The sequence below is a fragment of the Nestor notabilis genome, unplaced genomic scaffold (genome assembly GCF_000696875.1).
Source record: "Nestor notabilis isolate BGI_N333 unplaced genomic scaffold, ASM69687v1 scaffold14259, whole genome shotgun sequence".
Classification (NCBI taxonomy): Eukaryota; Metazoa; Chordata; class Aves; order Psittaciformes; family Psittacidae; genus Nestor; species Nestor notabilis.
In genome coordinates, this window is record NW_009945186.1 from 58144 (window position 1) to 80098 (window position 21955).

At 46.3% G+C, this 21955-nt stretch overlaps 1 protein-coding gene across 1 annotated transcript; it reads right to left on the reverse strand.

Annotated features, from left to right (window-relative positions):
* Positions 1 to 626: 626 nt before the first annotated feature.
* On the reverse strand, positions 627 to 17533 carry CCNI (cyclin I). Its single transcript, XM_010022761.1, has 7 exons — positions 17430 to 17533; positions 12788 to 12944; positions 6474 to 6608; positions 3343 to 3417; positions 3033 to 3173; positions 1960 to 2190; positions 627 to 1325 (listed from the first exon to the last, which is right to left on the reverse strand). The coding sequence occupies exons 2-7, from the start codon at positions 12899 to 12901 to the stop codon at positions 867 to 869; spliced, it is 1155 nt and encodes a 384-aa protein (XP_010021063.1). The 5' UTR covers positions 12902 to 12944; positions 17430 to 17533; the 3' UTR covers positions 627 to 866.
* Between the last annotated feature and the right edge of the window lie 4422 nt (positions 17534 to 21955).

The window sequence follows — 21955 nt, forward strand, 5'->3', positions numbered from 1 at the left end:
GGCTGGTCACACACCAATTAAAGGCTGATGCTTGATGCAGAGAGTGAAAATCCACACAGAACACAAGGTTCCTTGGTGCAAACAAGGGGGAAATACCGGTTTTGTTCAAGTGATGCAAACGCCATTAACTGCTTTCTGTGTTGGAAAATGCTGAAGTCCCTGTGCAAGGCACAGAGCCCTGTGGCTGGCTGCCCTAGTGCTCTTCACACTCCTGGGATTATTCCTGAAGTATGGAGCAGCCTGCACGTGTTTTCTCTTGTTCCTGACTAACCTTTAGTTGAAATCCAGTTTTAAAACATTTTAGTCACATTTGAACACCAGAGTGCTAGCAAAACAAGAGGGGTCTTTTTCTTTAGAAAGGAAAAGGAGGGGTGATGTGGAGGTCAGGTGGTACAGAACATTATGCACAAAACTGGCTGAGAATTAAAGGAGGAGCAAGCAAGAAGAGCGAGGAGCAGATGGAAAATGGACCAGAGAGGTGTTAAGTTGGCTGGGAAAACAGATCAGCTCTGCAGGAGTGATGGGAGCTCTGGGACGTGGGGAATGGGTTACAGGATACAGGAGCAGAAGAACAGTGGAACTGACAACACTAGAAAGGAACAATTTTCTCTACTTTTTTTGTTTGGTTTTTGGGTCTTTTTTTAGATTTTTTATTCTTTTTTGTGTTTTTAAGTGCTTGAATAGTTGAACTATAATTAGCCGCACTAGGAAAAAAAATCAGAAAAGGGTTAGGATTTTTTTTTTTCTGGGTTTTTTGGCTCCCTTCAGTCCAGCCTGAGAAGGTACGGCCCCTTCTCCTCCCGCCGAGCAGACAGGAGGCCAGGTCTGCACTCTTCTGTGGTGGAGCGGGTGGTGTGCGCTTCCAGCTACATCACAGACACTGCCTGTAAAGGTGGACAAGGGGAAACGTTGCCCTCCTGCCTTGAAACATCAGCGCCACAAACAGAGCCCATGTTTTCCAGAGCCACTACGTCCGGAGCAACATCTTCATTGTAGAGCCGCTTGATGCCATCATAGAAATCGTCCACTTCCATCTCTTCCACTTTACGCTTGGCAGAGGCTTGTTTGCAGCTGCTGGGAGCTGACAGACGCTGGTAGAGCACAGCTGTACCTTTGACTGGCACTTCTGGTCTGCCGTTGTCCTTGGAGAAACCTGGCCCTGGGACAGAGGACGGCTGGCATTGGAACACTCCTCTATTACAGGTCACCAGGGTATGCTGTAGGGGACTGTAGACATATACAGGATTGGGCATCAGAGAAGACTGCAGGGTGGAAAGGTGATGTGCCACGAGCTCCCGGCAGTGGATCAGCTGCGAGCTATCCATCTGGAGAGGAAAGACAACAAAGGAACCAGCATTGCAGGATCACTGCTATGGAGAGGGAAGGCTGTCACCCAGGGCAGAGCTCAGGCTTGGAGCACACTGCCCACCCCTGCACCTCACTTCTCAATACACTGGCTGCAGGTGAAAGTAAGTAGTAGAGGACCGTAAAGACCCCCAACATGATGACTTTATAAGATCAACTCCCACTCCTGCCTAAACCTCATGGGAACAGTGTGTGGGGGAACCTTTCAGATATTAAAAGGTTTCACTGCATATTTTTAGCAACTTTTATCTTTCCAGTACTTGTTGGACCACCACACATGCTTAGAATGAACTAAGCTGGGTTAACTAGGATTTTCTCCCCAGTGTGTTATTTGCTCCCTGGTGCAGAGAGCGCCCATATACATCAGGGCATGCAGCTCCTCCCTTTGTCACCAACTGGATGCAGTCAAGATTAGGACTTTGTGGAACTATCCCAACAAGCCCTTCAGGCTGAAGCACAACTATCCTTGCTGAAGCAGGCAGAGATGGGCAGTGAGGGATCCAAAAGCCCTGCTGGCTGGATCCCTGGAGTTCTGAGCCAGGCACAGTACCCGGTCCCTCCCCGCTGTGACATGCGGTGCCAGCACCCCCTCACCTGTGCTTTCTGGAGCAGCTCGATGATGAGAGCCAGCCAGTCGGGGAGCAGCTTCTCCAGCTCCAGGCTGACAATGGCGAGTGCCAGCATAGAGCCCTTGAACTGCAGCAGCTGGTAACAGGCCATGCAGTGCAGCAGCTGCTTGGTGAGCGCCGCCACGTGCTGAGAGGGACTCAGCTTGGGCAGGATGGTCAGTAGCTGAGGCCTGTTGGACACCACAACTGCGTGGAACTGAGAGGGGAAACAAGCATGTGAGGCAGCTGGTGTTACCAACAGGCGACCCCACAGGCCAAGCCGGGGCAGATCTCGCGAGCCACATGCGACATGTTTTGGACACACAAGGATCCTCCAGCTTAACCGTCAAGGCCATTTCCACACCATAGAAAATACACCGATGTGCTGAACCCATCAAGAGCTTGGTGCAGCCTCTCTGGTTGGGGCCTGCCATCACACACACCATCTGCCTGGAGCTCCTGGCTTTCCAGGGCTCTGCAAGGAGCACACCCTTCCACCCTTCTCCCCTTCCACCCTTCTCTGACTACACAGGTTTGGCACTTCAGGTGTCCTAGAAAAAACTCCTTCTCAAGCAAGCAGAGAGAAAGAAATTCAACTGAGAACCTGAGGACACTTTCCTTGCCTTTGTCTTGTCTCATCCATGAACCTGGTTCCCTGGCAGTGCCTTTCAGCAGCAGGTACAGAGTGCACCCACTGCCCAGCATACGTGCTTCCTCCATGGTTGCGCTCAGGGCTTTCATGTTGCTGCTGCCTAGCGTTTAGCTTTGAGAAAAGCCATTAGCAGTTAAGACTTAGGTGCAAAGTTTTCAGAAACTGTGAGTCCTGGTGTGTGGCTTAACATGCTTTAAAATAGGCCAGGTGGTCAGATGGCAGGCCTGCGCTTTGGAAATGGCACACAAAGTGTTAAAAGTCTCTTCTGGAATTCTCTGGCAAGGCTTTTTCTGTCAGAAACTACTTGTATGGAAGAATTCTGAATACATCCTGAGATCTGTGCTCTGTTTTTGTTGAGGTTCCTCCTGAATCAACACCAGAATGAATGTAAATAGCCCCTTACTTACAATATGAAGGAAATCCAGTGGCGTTGCCATGTGAAGATCCCAGTTCAGTTTATCCAGGATAATCTTCTCCATTCTGCGAATTTCAGCTGGAGAACAACCACAAAAGCTATCCCGAGCCAAAACCTTCAGTACTGGAATCCTCTGCAAAAGCCAATGCAAAGGAAGAAGCGAGACAACCACTCATTACAGAAATCACACAAAATGCTTTGTTCCTATCCTGGCAAGCGCCAGGCACCGTGTGCAAGCAAAGGCAGGCCTGGAGGAGCATGTATTCAGACAATACTAAGGATAATAAGAACAGAAAAATTACCTCATCTTCCTCAATGGTCTTTGCAGCGAGAAAGAAGCAGCTGATTGCAATACAGTTCAAGTACTTCGGACGGGCCTACAGTACAGAACAGCAGAGAAGTTGTGAGTGTGATGCGAATATTACACGTAACCCCTTCTGGTGGGACAACCTGAGACCCAGGGTCTGGCTGCCCATGCAGCGAATCCTCGATCAGTAGGCTGACCTCCAGCTACAGCACCTCCAGCAACAATCCATGCTCCATGACGTAAGGAACAGCAATTTGCTGGCCCCATCATGGTAATTGGCACCTACTGATGTGCAGCGCTGGAGTGGAAAGGGCTCGCTTTGAGTGAGAAATAGAAGGAGAGAATCAGAAGGGCCAGACTGTCGCTTACAAAAAAGCTTCAGCAGAGCTCTGCTGTTAGTGCTGCCAGGGGGTCAGGCACAGAATGGGAAGGAAGAAAAGAGAAGAGAATTAAAGCCACTGTCCTTGCCTAGGGAAGTATAAAACACCCATAAAAATCACCACTTGGGTAATTTCATATGGCAATTATCAAAACTGTGGCACAGGGATTACTGGGACAGATGGTCTTTTGTACAGGGAGTTGTTTTAGGCAAGGTAAGTGAAATTTGGAGGGGCATCAAAACTCCTTTTCCAGGCCTTGGCTGGGGGTGAGGTGGGACACATGACACACCGGCTGGAGGTGTTCAGCCAGTAGCTGTGACGGACCAGCCACATGGCCTCTGCACCCAACAGCCCGCGGGCAACTCTTCCTCTCCTGCCCACGTTAGGAGATGCTGAAAGCAAAGGTAAGTGAAAATCCTGCACTTAATGTGAACATCTGCTTGGTGCCTGACCTGTTGCCATGACTTACTCCTGCTTGGTAAATTTCAGCAGATGCAGCAGAGCTGTGCGGTGGTTGACGCGTGAGATACTGCATGTTACACTCATGCAATGAGCTGTCAAGAAGTCCAGAACAGTGTTTCCAGAAAGCAATGGTAGAACATGGGATGGTGTCCAAGCTGAACATCTTTACCTACATTCAGCCTCAGTTACTTAAAAAGGACCATGCTGTGCCTACAGCTTTGGCTTTCCAGTGTTATTTAAACTTAAAAACACACAAAGAATCCACACATCTGTTTGTGGATCCAGGTGTCACTGAAAGCAAGGAGAATAAATTCTCCTTCTCTGAGGGTTAAGGAATGTTGTGCAGGAGTGCCTTAGGGGTAGCTAACTTGAGCTATTTCAAACCGTATTCACAGTGAAGGGCAGACTGGTTTTCTCAATAAAATCCCACATGGTAGTAACTGGTAAAAAACCCAGGAGTTAAATGGCGTCAGAGGAATGGCAGCTTTATGAGAGAAGAAAACAGGGAGGGAGAACCAAACCCTGAGCTGTTTGAACAATGCTCACCCAGACAGAACACCTTACTCCAGTGCTGCTTGCTGCCTGAAGCACCCAGTGGACTCCCTGCTCATGTTCTCAATCTTTGTGATCCCTTCGCTCTTGCAGAGTACTGAAAAAACTCTACTCGAGGGCACTGGATGTTGAGGGATTTAAATCTATTTCCCATCTCAGCCTTTCAGTAAATCAGCTACTTTAATATCTCCTTAAAAATAAAAATTTCCATGGCTTGCGACTAAAACATCAGTATTTATTAGTATTTAAAGGGTAGGCTGATGGATGATGTCACTTGTGTTCCACCAAACTAAGACACGCTGCAATGTAAGTGCACAGGCTGAGAAAACCTGCTGCTGCTGAGACCTCCTGAACTCTACTGCTTACCTGACAGTGCTGATGATGAGACTAGAGACACACAGGTGAGACTACAGATTGGCATGGGACATAACTGAGCAAATGTGGTAAGAGGTAAGGTAACCCAAAGCCTGACTTTGACAACTCGAGGTTGGGGATTCTTGGTCAACCCCATTTGTTCGGTCACTTGCATGCACATGAAACGGCCCCAGCTCACCACATCTAACCCACTTCCATGGTGGACTTGAAGAGACAGGAGAGCAGCAGATCCCAGCTGCAAATAGCCAAAACACTGATTTTAACTTGTCTTTCTTTAACAGTTTCTATGGTGTAGCAGCCTTAAACCCAAACAGGCATATACATTCTTCATTCCCAGCAGGAGTGACAGTCTATCACTTTGATGGCCTGCACCCATGCTTGCTCACCTCTTTTTCTCCTTCATATCTCTTGAGTTGACATCAAGCCTTAAGCTGTTAGTCTGTCCAGCTGGCTATTAGAGCAGGTCAGTAGTGAACAACTCCCCCAAAAAGCAGCCCCCTCTGGCAGAATCTGCTTCCCCCATTTTTTGATGTTTTTAACTTCCTTCCCCAGCGCTAGCACACTTGCCAGGCCCAGGCCTGTCCTCATGCATTTCTTTTTTTCCTCCAGGCAGTTCACCACTAGTAGGTGCTCCCATCAATTCTGGGTGCTACGTATGAGATGAAATGCAGTTAAAACACCAGAGGAGTTAAGAGGTGAGCGGGGACTTCCCCTGATTTCTCTGTCAGAGGGCACTGGGCCTGGGTTTCTAATTGCAGGCATTTCCTTTAGCTTTATGAGTCAATTTAGGTTAAGGTAGAAGCCATTCTCTTTTCATCTAAACCGTAACCGCTATGCAGCCTCTTTTTCTGATGGCTTAAAGGAAGTCGTAAGGTGCTGAACTCAACATTCAAACGGGTTTGAGTGAGTGCGTACTTGAGGAGGAATGGTGCTGCTTTTCTCTTGGGTTAATGTGCATTTAAACTAATGAGCTGCATTACATGAAGGAAATAGGCCTAACAGAGTGCCTGAAGAGGGAAAATATTCTTGGCAGGTGGAAAGCACTGTGTCAGACCCCTGAGCACTGCATGTTCTCACTGAAGCAATGGCTGCTTTCATGAGGTGAAAAATGACTATGGGAAGCATCTTCCTCCAAAAGCTTCAAGTGGCAGCGTGTGCTGCCAGTTCCACAACCTGACATTAAGCTCCTGAAGCAGTGCAGGTATCATCCTACACATGTGTGAGAAGGGAAAAGGGTGTGAGGGCAGAGGGGGAAGTGAGCATTTCCGTACAGCCACACCAAAAGGACTGAACACAGAAATAGCTGAGTGGGTGGTATAAATCTGTTCCAGTTTATGTAAATATCTGCAATATTTACCTTTACTGCAGCTAAAAACCTGTCCAAAAGGCTGATGGCCAGGGCGAGCGTTTCTGGATAAAGGTGGAACTGGTATTTGAGCTTGGCCAGCCACTGAATTACCTCATCCCTCTGCTTTGGAGAAATGGCTACATCCTGCTGGAGAGAAAAACAAACCATTCTTACACGCAGGCTCAGCAAGTCAGAAAAGACCAAATGTTTTATACCTCCACAGAAGTTTTCCAAAGGCTCCTTTGGGAAGTGGGGGGTGAGCCAGTCTGAATCACCACTTTGTGCTTGCAGTTATTTCCCCCATTCCAAGCAATCTTGCGCTGGAAAAGACAACTTTCCTTGCATCACTCAGAAATTTCCATGTATGCTGGAGAGAATAGGAAGGATGTCTTGTAGTTTCTCCAGCACTGGCCCAGTATTCTCCAGCTTAGCACAAAGAGATTTGTTCTTTATTATTTTTAGTGTCCTTAGGACCATGTTGATACAGGGATATGACTGGCTTGAGCAAACCCAGATGTGCTGGAGGAGCCAGCTCCTGACGTACACAAGAGGGGAGGGACCAAGCTTGTGTTTTGGGAAGAAAGATTTATTTTTCCTTCGCATTGCAGGTATATTTTTAGCTCAGTGTATGTTAAAAGTAGAAAATTCCAAACAGCTTCCAAAAGATCTTCTGCAGTACAGTTAACTGTGCCCTGGGTTTGCAAAGCATGTACAATTTCACCTCAAAATGTTTGCACTGGGGTTTGAGTTTGGTTAGGTTTTTCATAACTTTTTGGCTTACCATTTACCTGTTCGCACAATAGCCGAATTTCAACGACACATACATACTGGCATAAAATCTTTCTCTCTGACTTCCTAAAGAAATATTTACAGCTTTAGAAGACCCTTTCCCTTCAACCAAGCAAATGTCTGGTCTCACTTCTATGGGGAATAACTGGGCTGATTAGCAGGGATGTGTCCAGAAGTGAGTGGTGAAACCAAACAGATTTCTTCTGCCATGCTTGGGGTCCTGTGCTCTTTTGGCTACTGCTGAGATGGGTTTGAGAGAAAGAAACGGAATGAGCAGTTACTGTGGAAAAGCAAGGTGAGGGCTTGCACAAACACCCATCGCTGCCAGGCTGGGCCGCAGCTATTATCCCAGCAATAACATGGAGTGGGGGAAAGAGCAGAATTATAGAAAATAAAACCACCCAATACTGAGGCAAAATGAGTACTTCAGGCTACACCCATCACCAAAGTACCTACCATGGGCCTTCCACAGACAGTAACAGGCTTTGCCACACATCTACTGCCCTGGAGCCAAGAACACACATGCAAGCAGAGCGTTGTAAGCAGAACTGTCATCACAGTCAGGCCTCTGCGAGGACACCAGCTTCATGCCTTTGGTTGTTACTCACAATGTGGCATCTCTGCTCTGTGCTCAGCTTCCTTAGTGGTGCTGAGCACCACTATGTGGGATTGAAAGAGGTGGACTGTGGCAGGGCTTAAGCACAGGGCCGAGTTCTGGGCTCTGCGGCAGTGGGGAACAAAATCCTGCCGCCTTTTTCCTTCTGAATGCCTGACTGTATCTGGTTTGAGTTTCTTCAATTCCAAGAAATAATGATTCTTTCTAAAGTTATTATTGCAATGTAAGGGTGAAATGTGAGGCCCCCCTAGGAGCAGGACACCCACCGTCTGCAGACATCACACTCATTCCCAAAATGCTAGCTCAGCATACGCTGGGAGTATAATGAATGCACCACGTGGCAGCAAGGGATTTATTAAATGCTCTGCTAAGAACATCTCCTAAACCATGGGACAGGGACCTGGAATGTGTCAGTGGAGGAAAAACAGGCAATGCTGTGTGAAATCCTGTCCATGCTTCTCCTGTGGCAACGTGAGGCCAGTGCAGCTGAACAGAAAATGGGCAGAGAAAGGAGGGGTGGTAGTTAAGATGAAGTTCCTTGTTGCTCTGGTTCATTGCACCCATTTTTAAACAGGAGACAAAGCCATACTAAAGGGCTGATAACCCCACCTAGGTTTGGACAATGTGGACTTAAAAAGGTTTCAAGCAGCTTAAAGGATTATTTTGGGATAGCAGTATCTGGGGGAATCCAGTACCTGCTAAAAGCCAACCTGAACCCAGCCCATCACTCAGAATAAATTTGACCTTAAAAAACCTGCCTCTGGCTCTTAAATCACCAGCTTGTGGCAGGGGTATTTTTCCCATCCCCTTCCATTGCTGCCAGATCCCAGCAGAAATGGGCATGACAGACCCTGCAGGGTCTGTCCTGGCTCAACGCTACTTACCCTGTGCCTGCCAAAGCAAAAGGTTAGACCTTCTCCTAAAAACAGCATGGGCAGGAAGGGTGAGATTATCTTTCTGTGCTGCCTTGAGTCCTCCCAAGATCTGTCCTTCTATATTCTCACCCTTCACGGGCAGAGTTTCAGACTCGGGAGGTAACTTGAAATGGCAAGGCCATAACGTAAAGACTAGCAATGGCACACTCAGGCCCTGGTAACAACTGTCCCTTCCATGTGATGAAGAAATAGTGTTTAATCTAAACCACTGAAAAACAACAGTGTGTCTAAGCAAAATAGGAAATCAAAACAAAACGAGCCCCCACACAGAACACCATGTTCCTCTAACTGCAAAGTGAACTCACAGCTAGGTGTATGGCTTCAAAATAAAATCTGGCTTCTTAAATCATCCCAGCAACACAAGTAAGAAATGCAGCACTATACAATTAATGAAACAGTGAGGTCATTGTTCTTTAGTTATATAAAATTGAAAGCAAAACCGAGACACCACAGTGGCTGAAAGCAAGAAAGTCCCTTTGGGCTGGAAGGCAGAAATTCCCCTGTGGCGTGGAGGTACCTTCCTGTCTGCCTCCTTCCTGTCTGCCTGCGGTCAGCTCTTTTGCTCTGTCACGTCAAATCCACCTTAGCGGAACTTAACCCCTGGGGTGGCAGAGTGCACTTAGCTTAGCATGACAGCTTTAATTAGGGAAAATTAACCCAAGCCCAGCAACTGCTGCTCCTTTCTTCCTCTCCACCCTGCTTAGTCCTGCTTGGCACCTCCATAGAATAACAGAAGAGGTTTCCCAGCTCTGTTCCTGTCTTCCACCTGCAGAGAACACAAGCACCTCCACTTGTTAGGAGACTCAACCTTGAGACTTTTAGAAAGTGCAGGCTAGAAAAAATATTATCTGTGAACTCAATCTTGATTCAATTTTATTGCTGCCTAATCTAGGAAAAACACCTTGCCTGGTAATCTTTTTTCCTTTACTGTCTGCTGTCCCTCTCTCCCTTATTTGTTTCTGCCTAGTCCTACTGTGGGCTCCAAGGGTGACCTCTATCAGGCTGGAAGGCTTGTGGGGAGACAGATGACTGCATGAAAAAGCAGAAGAGCTGGGTGTATTCACTTCACAACGTTGTACAGAACTGGGAAGTCAGTCCCCGATCCACCCACAGGATAAAACGGGCACCAGAAGGTTAAAAGACCAACACAGGGTCTTCCAGTGGAAGAACTGGAAATAAACTGAGGTCTCCTGGTTCCTCAAAAGGTACAGAGAACCAATGAGAAGACACAGAGAGCCAGAACAGGCAAGGAAGGAGAGACAACACAAGCAACACTCTGTTTCTGTAAGAAAATAGAAGCAAACCCCTTGGTTTACACACGTCTGCTGCAAAGTTATTTGGTAACATGCAAGATTCAAACTTTGACCAGTATTTACTGCTTGCTTTCTCAAGCCTTAGTCACATGAAGGCTTCTGAATGTCACCTGGATACTGTATAACCAAAGAGGGGGAAGAAAATAGAAGGAAAAAATAAAGACCAAATACATTCAGCAGTCCTGGGAGGGTTCTAGACTCAGCCTACCTATTATTTCAGACTGAAAAGCCTTTGTGAGATCTGGCTTTGATATACTGCAAACACCCAGAGCCAGTGGCCTACATTTAAAGGAGAAAAACTAAAAGAAATATATATGTCAGTAGGAAATGGGAGTTACCAGACAAAAAGTAAAATGAAACAGAAACATCACATACATCACATTATCAGGGCAAACATCCCCAACAGATTCTGTATCCTGTACTAAAAATGTAAAGTCTTCCTCTTTCTGTAACTATGAGTTTCTTTCTTCCTTTCAAAGATTTCAACTCTGATGGATATTTAGAAACTGAATTTGTTTCAGTTTTAAACATTAGAACCAAAAATTACTCCCAGAATCAAAACTTAAAGTTTACTCCTGAAAACTAGTTACAGCGGTACCTCCAATCTGAGCATTAGACTTTTGTAGCCACACTCCCATTTTCTCATTTGCAAACCAGATGACTTGATTAAAACTCTTTCTGCGGTCAGTCTACCTTTGTAGCAAGGAATGGAAAGTTACACGTGCTTTGGGCTGCCAGATCCGATACACAGAAGGATGCAGATTTCCTGACTGTCACAGGAAATAAACAACAGTTTCATACAAGTGAGGTTTTAGGCTACTGCAGCTGTTTGCAGAAGGAGGCAGTAGATGATGAGGAATATCACAGCAAATGGGATAATCCACTAAACATCCATGACTGCCACACTGCCAAAACGAGCACTGTGGAAGTGGGGGAACACAGCTGGAAAAGTTGGGTGTCACGAATGGAGGCACAGAGGGAAATACGTAACTACAGATGCACAACGGCATGGAGAGCCAGGATCTCCCCAGAGCACACAGCTGTGTTTATGTTCTCTTTTAAATCTGACCTTCACACATGTTACTCATTTCAATCCAATTTAATGATTATTTCCTGCTAGATGTTTAATAGTATGGCATTCTAGCTGATAAAGTCAATGTCTGAATGTAGGAAAACATAAAGAAAAAGGTTACAAAGCCAACAGTTTTGGGGGTGGGAATTCCAGGAGTAGAAACCCTTGGAGACAGGGAACACTCCCAAGTGACAGACCTCAGCGGTATTGTCAAAGTGCAGGGGAGGAGGGGAAGAAGAGATCCTTCATCATCACGATGTAACTGAACACTACGAGGACAAACCTGCTATTTAGCCAGGCCAGACCCGAGACTCTGCTGTCAAGCACGAACTTTACACTGGCTTTAGCCATGAGGCTGTTTCCATACTTGATCCTACTCTGACTTACCACAGCAGGCCACAGTTGCCTTCCTGGTTTCACTCAGCAGACCACCAGAAGTTCTGTTAATTTCTCTGAGTGTTTACCACTGAGGACACCACTTCATGAGGCACTGAAAACCTCAGCCACAGTGACACTGAGATCCCCTCAAGGGACAACTGCCTTTCACCACAGACACAGTGAAGGGTCCTTCTTCTGCAGTGACAACCTGAACGTGGCACAGGTGGGGAACCTTATCTTCAAAGGGCAAGGGAGGGATTCCTGGGAAGGCTGCCTAAAGCAGGTGGTGGTTTCCAAGCCACCAAAATCCACCTCACCAAGGCAAAACTGCAAGCTCCTTGTCTCTGTGAAGTCCTCGCAATAGATTCTGGTTTGGTTACGCACTTTGAGTCCCTAACCTATCTTTTTATACTGTAATCCTATCTCCCTACGTTATAATCACTAAGCCAGCGTGGAATAACAGGCTGGTTTATCATAAACCAGGGTCTCAAATTGCATGTGCCTCAAGTCAGCCACAGCCACAACATACTCAACACCTCTGACAACGAGGTCATTTACTTGTAAACCTAAATGTGGGTTAACAAAACCAATATTGAGCCCCTTAAAAACATATCTGTTCCTGTACAACAACAATTTCTCTTTTGCCAGACAGCAAACACACCCACCACACTGATTAGCTTTGAAAACAGCTGACAGGCTTGTGTGAACACTTTATATGAATCAAGAACAGCAAGGCTGGTTCTGAGTCCATCAGTGTGGTGATTTCTGCCCAGCCCAGCACCCAAGTAGCAGAAACTGTGACAGCCAACCTCACATTTTACATTTCATTTTGAACAAAACTCTGTGGAGTTTTGAGGTTATTAGTGAACTTAGTCCAAGAAAATGAAGCTGCTTTTAAGAACTGTTGCGGAGTTGGTGCCCACTTGAGATGTACGCTAATTATCCACACAATTTGTAAAATGAGTTTAATTAAGACAATGTATGTACATGCTTTCACAAGCAACAGCAGAGATCGAACACTGTATGGTGTGTGTTCTGTACCCCTGACTGCAGGCATGTCCCTGAAATACGAAAGTAACTGCTTACTTCAGAGCCTCATTTCCTAGGTCTCAAGCAGAAGGTGACTTCTCATGCAAGAGCTTCAGCTGTTCACATAAAAATACACCAGAGGATGGTCTCATGCCTTTACTAAGATGGATGATGTGAAAAAGAGACATTACCTGATAGGGCTGAATTTTCGGCACATGTGCTTTCCACATTTGAGCTTCCCTAGAGATTGCCGTCTCCAGAAGGAGAGACAACCTCTGGCTCTCCAGGGGTCCTGAAAACTTCATGGTAACCCTTGGATCCACCTGCCACCCAGCTGGATACAGCTACCTGCAAAACCAAAGACAGCCTGGTGAAACACCGAGCACAAGAAAGCACTGCAGCTGCAAGAAACAGAACAGTGATTGGGAACTTGGCAAACCTACCCAAGGAAACCCAAACCCAGACTGAATTCAGATGAAGCTGAGCCAAAATGGTCCACAGGTCTCCAAAGCCTATGTGAGCTCAAGAGTCCTGCCACTTTGAGGTTTTCTAGTTCTCTGTTACGCAGGTAATTAGGCAAGACCTCTCCTGCTTCAGCAGCAATAAAATATAGGAGTGTTTCATGAAAAATACCTGATGAGGGAGGAGCTGTAGGACAAATATAAAGGGGATTTCAGTAAGACCTGTTTCACCTGCAGTGAAAATGTACCAGGGAGTTCAAGAAGGTTCCTCTCAGATCTAATCTGAAGATATGATAGATCCACAAAACTTCAAGGCACAGCTCTAATTTTAGATAGGAAATGTGTTTTTAAAAAAGTGACAAAACCAGTGACACCCTTTGAAGAACGTAATTGACATGATAGGAAACTTGTAAAAGCAACAGATTCCACCACCTGCTTTCAAATGGAGAAGATGATCTGATTGAAAAGCTTATTCTAACTGTTCTAATACTGCCTACCAGTACCGTGGCCACAAATTCCGTACCGGTAGCAAAACAATTCAGCCTGAAGGGTAAATCCATGGGAAAATCATTTAAACTTTCAATTCCTTCTGTGGGCTCTTGTGAAACCCGCAGCAGGTGGATATTGGCCAAATGCTAACCAGGCGATTTGAGAAAGACCAGTTTGTTAATACAACAGTTTATGCTGTATTTACAGGAAATAAGGGGACAGAACCAGAGAAAATAAAAATCACAGTGAAAACAATCAGTTTATTATAAATAATAGCAGCTCTGAACAAGCTCTGAGTGCTTTCAGAGTTAAGGGAAACTGTAGAACAAGTATTTATCCATTTACAGGAGTTTTTAATGGGCACAGTTCACACAGAACCTGCATGAGGCACAAAACCACACTCAAGTCCCACTTAGAGGGCAAGCAGGTTTTAAGTGGCAAATAAAAGCCAAAGCCTCTCAGTCCTGTACCCCTTTTATATTTATTTTTTTATAAAATAAATGCTTCTCCATGAACAAAGGAGAGGCTGTACTGGCTTGGCATACCCCTATACAAGGTTTCCAGCCTTGTAATGACTCAAGGTGATTTGGGCTATATACAGATATCTCCAGCTGGAGGAAAACACCTTGGATTCAGAATTCCTGAACAGGCTCAAAATGCTCTGCAGTGTCTCAAAAACACTTTCCATCAGCCTCCAAATAGCTAATTGAGTATCACCATGGACTGAAAAATCCCTCACTTGTCCTCACTTGACAAGAGGGGGACTCTGCCTGGGAAGAGGGGAAACTACAATGCTCTGAACCGTGGCTTCTTACGTGCATTTACTCATTTCTTTTTTAAACCTCGGGGCAATCCTAATGCCACTCATACCGCTGCAAATGGGTCTGACAGTGAAGCTGAAGGGGAAAGAGGGATGCACATTCACAGCCTTCCCCCCCTCAAGCTCATTCACTCAGAGCGTCTCATTATCCTCCCACCAGACATCACAAGTTTCCCTGTGGGCTGGGCTGGCTCCCAAAGGCTAGATGCCCCACCATTTCCAGAGGCATCAGTGTTTCCAAAGGAGGTGTATACCCCTGTGAAAGGAGGACTGCAGTGCTCAGGGCTGCACCCCTGCACTGATGGAGAAAAGCAGTTCAAATTGCAGGCGCGGGTGAAATAATTCTGTTCCCTCGGGCATGTGAGGGGGGATCATCCAGCAAACAGGGGTTGAGCTGAGTGTAGCCTTACGCCTTGCCACTCAGGAGCCCCAGAAAAGGTTTGTTTCTCCAGACCCGTGCACAGCAAAAGGTGGGCAATTTATATATTTATTTTTTATTTATTTATTCGAGCCTGCAGATTATCAGTTGCTACATACCAGGTGAAATACACTTCTGGTCGTCTTAGGACCAGACCCAAAGCTTGACCAAGCTAGTAGAGACCAAAGCTGGGGACCAGAGCTGAGCTCCAAGAGCCGGAGACAGCGAGCTTCTCGCTGCATGCTTGTCAGAAAGAAAGCAGTAGCTATATTTAGCCTGACCATGTCTCCTAATATGAAATATTGACGGTCCTTTCTTGGTTTTGCAGGAAAGAAAAATTAGCCACCCCTCAAATCACCGGAGAAAACACATGAAAATTTTCAGGCTGAAGCAAGCATCCTTGGGCACATTCTTTTCCTGTTGTGACTGACAAACTTTCCCACTGTATTTACAACACAAATGGGTTTCATAGGCCTCTGGGCCCACAAAAGATCTTTTTCTTACCCTAGTGCCTTTTTAGGTTGGCCCAGTACTGCCTTGGCAGGTCAGTGGCCCCCGGAGAGAGCCCTGGAGCACCCTGACATACCAGTGGCCCTGCAAGGGACATTTTTAGTAAGCAGTAATGGCAACTGTTCTGAGTTGCCAAGGGGAAAGGAGTGGGAAAAATAACCTTTCCTTTCTGAACTGAGGAGGTGATTCAATGGGGGCTGAGGCATAATAACCTTTATAAGGAAAAAAAGAAGGGGAATGACACGCTTGGAAGTTTCCCTTGCAGCAACAGTGGTGCGCAGACTTTTCCAGCACCAGAAGCATGCCAGGCAACACACTGAGCACCCCGAGGGCTGAAACCAGTTTGCATCTAAATTTACATAGCTCTTAATCACATAAATGCACATCAACAGCTTCCTAAAATAGAGCCCTTGGAAGTCAGTTGAAGACTGTGGAGAGACCAAACTCTCTTCTCTCTGCTCAGATGGAGATGATAAAACCCAAGCACAGCAGAAAAGCCATGTCCAACAGTTGGAAAGTTAGTAAATGAGACGTGAGCCAAGTCAACATGTTGACTCCTAGGAGCAAGGTCACTAGCTGCAGGTTGGATCCTGCTCCGAAATTACAGTCAAAACGTTGCTGTGAGGTTTTCACCTGTGAGAAGAATTAAACATCACCTGCTTATCCACTAATAATACCCCAATTCAGCCCATAAAATGTAACCCATCTCATAAAGATCTCTCTTTTTGATCCGAGCTTATAGCTAACTTTACTTAAAGAGATACTTTCAAGTTTCCTTAGAGAAGTTTTACACTGCTGAATGCTGCAGGGTACGGTTTTCAAAAGCAGTTTCATGTTTGGAGTAATTGGGGCAGACAGCTACCCAGACTTTTTGGTTGGGTGGGTGTGCAAAATAGTCTATATTTTCATTTGAGGTGTTTTTTTGGCTTTGTAATAGTTCACACTAACATTAAATTTGCCTCTTGCTGACAAAAGATGCGTTACAGGAATTATCCACACGCTCCTAAGACTGTTGCTGATTTTTCCCTGCTATCCTGATTTTGTGCACAAGCCCAGGTGGGTATCCTGAACAAAAGGGGCAGTCCCAACAGAGCTTAACCACTACACACATTTCTGCAGACCTTGTAAGTATTTTCAGCTTTAGCAAGCAATAATACAATCTTAACAGACCTGAAAGCAGACTTTTTGGGGGGGGGGGGAGGCGGGCAGGCAAAGCAGGAGGAAGGGAGGAAGGAGACTGAATTCGTCCAAGCTCCAGCCAGCCATCTGTGATTTCACATGATCAAAACACAGTTTGCACTGATAGAAGAAATTGTCTAAGTGCAAGTTGTGATTAGAGATTTCAAAGCTGGGGGGAGGGGAGGGGGAGGGAATGGGGATGGATGTTAATTTTAGTAGCTGGGGCTTTCTCTTAGCTTAACTCTTTCCTCACCCCATGTCAGTAAAGCAGTCTGGAAACCTATGCCAAAGGGAAATACCTACAGTGGTGTTGCTTCCATCTGAGAAGAAAAAAAACAGCAGGCATCAACCACTTGACAATTTTACATTATGTCTGTGCCACATAATAGTTTTAAGAGGATGTTTCTGTAGTTTAGAGAGTAAAATTTCCCATGGGTGCCTCATTACTGGACATCAGTATCTACTTCTCTATCTTTCCAACCTGCCAAAGCAAAGCCTGATGTGATAGCTATTAAGTGGAGGACCAGCAAGAGCTAAAATCAACTGGTTTGAGTTGTAGAGAGTAAATCTTGCTGCAGCCCTTTAGTGGAAATAGCTCGACAGAGTTGTGAGGCAGTATATGAATGACCTTTTTGAAGTTAAATGAAGTTAAATGGGAAAAAAGATGTTTGGGAATACAGTTTCAAATTTCACCATCTAAATAAGCACATGTATTTGAAGCAATGAACTGACTTCTATGGAATGAATACTAACACACACTAAGAATGCATTCCCCCATGAGAAATACATTAGTATCAAACATAAACATGCCACGGGTACGTGTGTGATACTGGCACCTTTAATAAGCAGCATGTTTGCTTTGTGTATAAGCCAGCTCACAGACCTAAACTTGGAAAGAGGTAATTTTTCAGGCTGGGGAATGAAGAAGGCCCTTGCCACTTGTCTGTGTGACTCACTCCCAGCTAACTCCCACAACCTGCTACAAAGGCAAGTCTGTGAGGTATTTTGGCAGCATCACTCAGGCAGGCTCATGTACATCACAAACTTGCCACTTCTCCTCCAACCAGATTTTTCCTGGGAGTGCAAATAAAGTTGACCTCATTTTAGTGCCTGTTTTCCAAAATGAAGGATTTTTCCAAACATTTTAAAGAAGCCTGCCAGTTAAAGACATGGGTCTGCAACTGCAAAAAAACAACACTGAACAATATTTTGATGGGAGGGAAGGGAGGTGGTTTTGAGTCTGTTTTGGAACAGAGAAATCCCAGGGCCTATTCAACAGCTCTGGAGAAAGAGCAGGAACCCTCTGGAGAGGCCTGGACCAGCAGCAGTGCACTCTGACCACCACCATCTTCTGTTTCTATTCTGTTCAAAAAGGAAAGCTCAGATGGAATTTGTGACAGCACCATGAACACCCTGAGGCTCGTAAAGCAATGCTGTAGAAAATATAAAAACAGTTTCTGTTCTTCATGGTATTCCCTAAGGGTTGCAAAAAAATAAATCAAGAAAACAGGGGGAATAATCAGGGAAAGACAAAAAATAAAAGGCCTATACAAGGACATTTTTAAATAGGAGGGAGGGTGCCACAGAGCCATTGGTGATGGCAGTACTATAAAGCTGCTGTCTGACAGTTGTCACTCAGGGGGTTTCTGCATGTTCAAGCCAGAGCTCTTCTTTTTTTTACAGCAACCACCACTTAAAATCTATGCCTGCTGCCCAGCCTGCTCTCTCCTACACCCAGGGACCACAATCCAGGGTAGTTCTAAGAAAGCTCTGCTTCATTCCCCGAGCCTCTCCTGACTGACACCAGGGCTTTGCTATTTCAGAGAATCTTAAATGACATGTTCCAAAGTAGGGACTTGTAAAAAACAAGGTAGAAGATGAACTGAGCAAACTTTCAGACAATGTCACCATTCTTCCCTCCTGGTGTGCTTCCAAACCCATGCCTGCCCTACCCCCTTGTCTCTGGTTGGAAATGGAGAGCAGGTTTGCATTCCCTTGTTGTCTCTGGCAACTGCCAAGATCAATCCACCCAAGCAGCATTTGCCCAGGAAGGCCTTTTGTCACTAACAGGGCTTAAATTTTCCATGGCATAGCTCGGGAGTGATGCAAATGAGCTGGTTCAATCCCAGCTTTGAGGCAGCATGTGGCAACAAACCAAGTAAACTGTGGATAAAAGGTAAACTCGGAATCCAGCCCTAGAAGACCAGCTCCAGCTGTACAACGTGTTTGATGCAGAGGAGATGAAACTCAGTATAATTACGGAGTTCTGCTTCGAGATTCTGGTTTATTTGAACCTAAATATCAAAGGGAAAGTTATTAACTGATGGAGGCTGTTTGCTTGCATGGATTAAACTAAGCAAAAACAAACCACTTGCAAACCAAAACCCCTCTATGCCTTCTTATGAACACTTGCAAAAGAAATGCCTACATTTTATACTCTTTCAACACTCATCATCTGGCTCCTGATACTCATGCAAGATGCCTCTCTTCACAACATTAAGATCACCCAAGGGACTTGAGCTAACATTTTGGTAGGAATGGGCCCTGCCAGTAGTCTGCACACAGCTCTCAATGCCCAGAAACCACCGTGCTGGCAAGTCAGGAATGCGAGCCTCGATTGTGTGCACTGGGGTATCACATCAAGGGTAAGCAGCCCTCATATGGGACAACTTGCAGTCATATGCGAAGAAGATGGTGCCACCTCCTTGTTAAGAACTGAAGCATGAGACAGGTATAAAGCAATGACAAGTGAGTGTTTGCTGCTTCCAACCTAAATAATGGGGAAATCCAAGAAAGCAACAGCTGAGCCCTGTACCAAACTCTGTACACTGCTGGCAAAGGAACAAGCACAGCTCCCTGAAGCGACCAACCCAGGTTTGTGCAGCAGTCTCTGGGTTCTGCCTGGGGACCTTCTGGATCTGTTGAGGACAAGGTCCAGGATCACTGGGGAACAGCTGGGAACCCTGCGAGAAATTTGAGGGAGCTGCTGCCACTAGAAGAGAACAAGGTATGTGGAACCACAAGACCATGGGCCTGAGGGAGTTCTAGCAGCTTCTAACAAGCATGATCAGCTGTCCTTGATCCTGGATGCAGCTGCCTCCTAGTTAGGGAGAGTCAAGCACCCCTTAGTCAGTGCTTGGGTGAGGTCTATGTAAGAGTCAGGCCCAAGGTACCACCAGATGCAGAAGTTTTTGTAGGAGGCTGGGATGAGGGGGGACTCAGCAGGGTCTGTTTCCTGTGCAAGTGGTCTCAGATACGGTGGTAGCATACTATGGGGCAGTTTCCCAGCAGATGCTGGAGCAGTTGCCCCTGCAAGGTTAGATGTTTTGGTGCTGACAGAATATTGGATGACGGGCACAGTTCTCCTAGCCCCAGGCTGGAGGGAGTGCCCAGGGCTTCTCTCAGAGACTGGGAGAGATGGCACTCTGGGCTGCAGGAGGTATGTTACCTTAGAACAACTGTGGTGCCAAGTGAAGCAGCTATAGGAGGAAACAGCTGTGCAGTATCACAGAAGTTTTTTTGGATATCGACAGGACCTTCTCTGGGACTCAGCAGCTTGAAGAGCCTCAGCCTCCCTTTACAATAGAGAAGCAGGTGGTGGCCACCCCATCACATCAAGGTAAGTGAAACCTCTGAAGAAGGATGAAAATGGGTTATTCCTGGCCTTAGATGGAAACAAAACCCTGCACCACCTAGGGCTTTATAACTACAGAACAGGCTCACCATACTTGTTCTAGAGGAGCCAGATGTGCCTTTAAGCTACCTGACCCTAAACCACCCAAAACCTCTAGGAGGAAGGTGTGAAGGATGGTAATGGGTGATCCCTTGATGCAGGGGATACCTGCCAACCTGACCTATCTACTAGAGAAGTTTGTTGTGTGCTGTGGACCCAGATCTGGGGTGTTGTGGAGGGGCTGCCAGGGCTTGTCCAACTTTCTGACAGCTACCCTTGCTGTTCTTGCATACAGACATCATTGGGGCAACCTAGAGAGTGGCAAGTGACTACAGAGGGTGACACTCTTGGGGGCCTTGGTGCTGGTCAATCAGTTGGCTGCAGAACTGCTGTTGGTGACGGGATTTTGGGTTCTATGACCTTGTGGAGCAGCATCTGCTTGAGAGGGATGTTATCCACCTCACTAAGCTGAGCAAAGTTATCTCTGCTAGTAGTATGGCTGACCTTCTAAGGAGGGCTTCAAACTAGGTGTGACAGGGCAGTGACAGAGTTACCAGGAGCCCTGTGAGAATGATGAAGAGGCTTGATGAGCAAAGGGTCTGGGGTGGTACGACAAGAAGGGATCACAAAATCAACAAAAACCATGGCTTGAATGGAGTCACTGGCAGCATCCACACGTTGTAAGAAGTGATACGCCTATGAGGTACCATTATGGAGAAATCCCCCCAAACCCATCTCCTGGGAAGTGTGTTGGAGTGCTGCTCTGAAGTTCATGTATGCTTATGAACACAGTGTGGAAAATAAACATGGTGAGAGGCCTGTGTGCAGCTGAAAGACTACAGTTTTGTGGGAATTGCATGTGGTGGGATGGCTCCCATGACTTCCAGTGTTGCAGTGGAGGGCTAAAGGCTCTAGGAAGATGACATGCTGCAAAGAAGATAGTGGAGCTTCCTTTGGTATGAGAGAACAGCTGTAATGTGTGGAGATATGTGTGGATGGATGTTGAGCCAAGTGAGAGCACATGGGTGAAGATTAAAGAGAAAAATGGGTAAGGATGACACTTTTGGGTGGATAAACAAGTAGATCAGGCCTTCTACAGATAGCTGGAAGCTGCCCCATGCTTGCAGATGCTGGCCCTCATGGGAGACTTCAACCAACCTGACATAAGCAGGAAGGACAACACAGCAGAGGATAAGCAACCCAGGAGGTTTTTGGAGTACACTGATGACACCTGCCTGACTTGAGCGACAGAGAAGCTAAAGAGATGTTCTGCTGGACCTCATACCCTCCTACAAAAAGGGGTTTGTGGGGTATGTGGAAGTCAAAGGCTGTCTTGGCTGTGGTGACCATTTTGTGGGGTATGTGGAAGTCAAAGGCTGTCTTGGCTGTGGTGACCATGGAATAATGGAGTTCAGGATCCCAAGCGCAAGAAGGCAGGCAAGAAGCAAGCTCACAACCCTCAACTTCAGGTAAGCAGATTCTGGACTCTTCAAACATATGCTTGGAAGAGTCCCACGGGGCAAGGCCCCCAAGGGAAAAGGGTCTCAAATGCTGGTTATTATTCAAGGATCATGACCATACGGCTGTGGAGTCTCCATTCTTGGAGATACTGAAAAGGTGTCATGACACGGTACAGGGCAACTGGGTTTGGGTGTCCCCTGTGCTTGAGCGGGGGGTGGTGGACAAGATGACCTTCAGAAGTGGCCTCAACCACTCTGTGGTCTCAAGGGCTTTAGGCTGGCACAGTTGTGAGGGCTCAGCTGTTTGCCCAGAGCAGCTCACCAGTTCTTCAGGCAGCAAACACTGAAA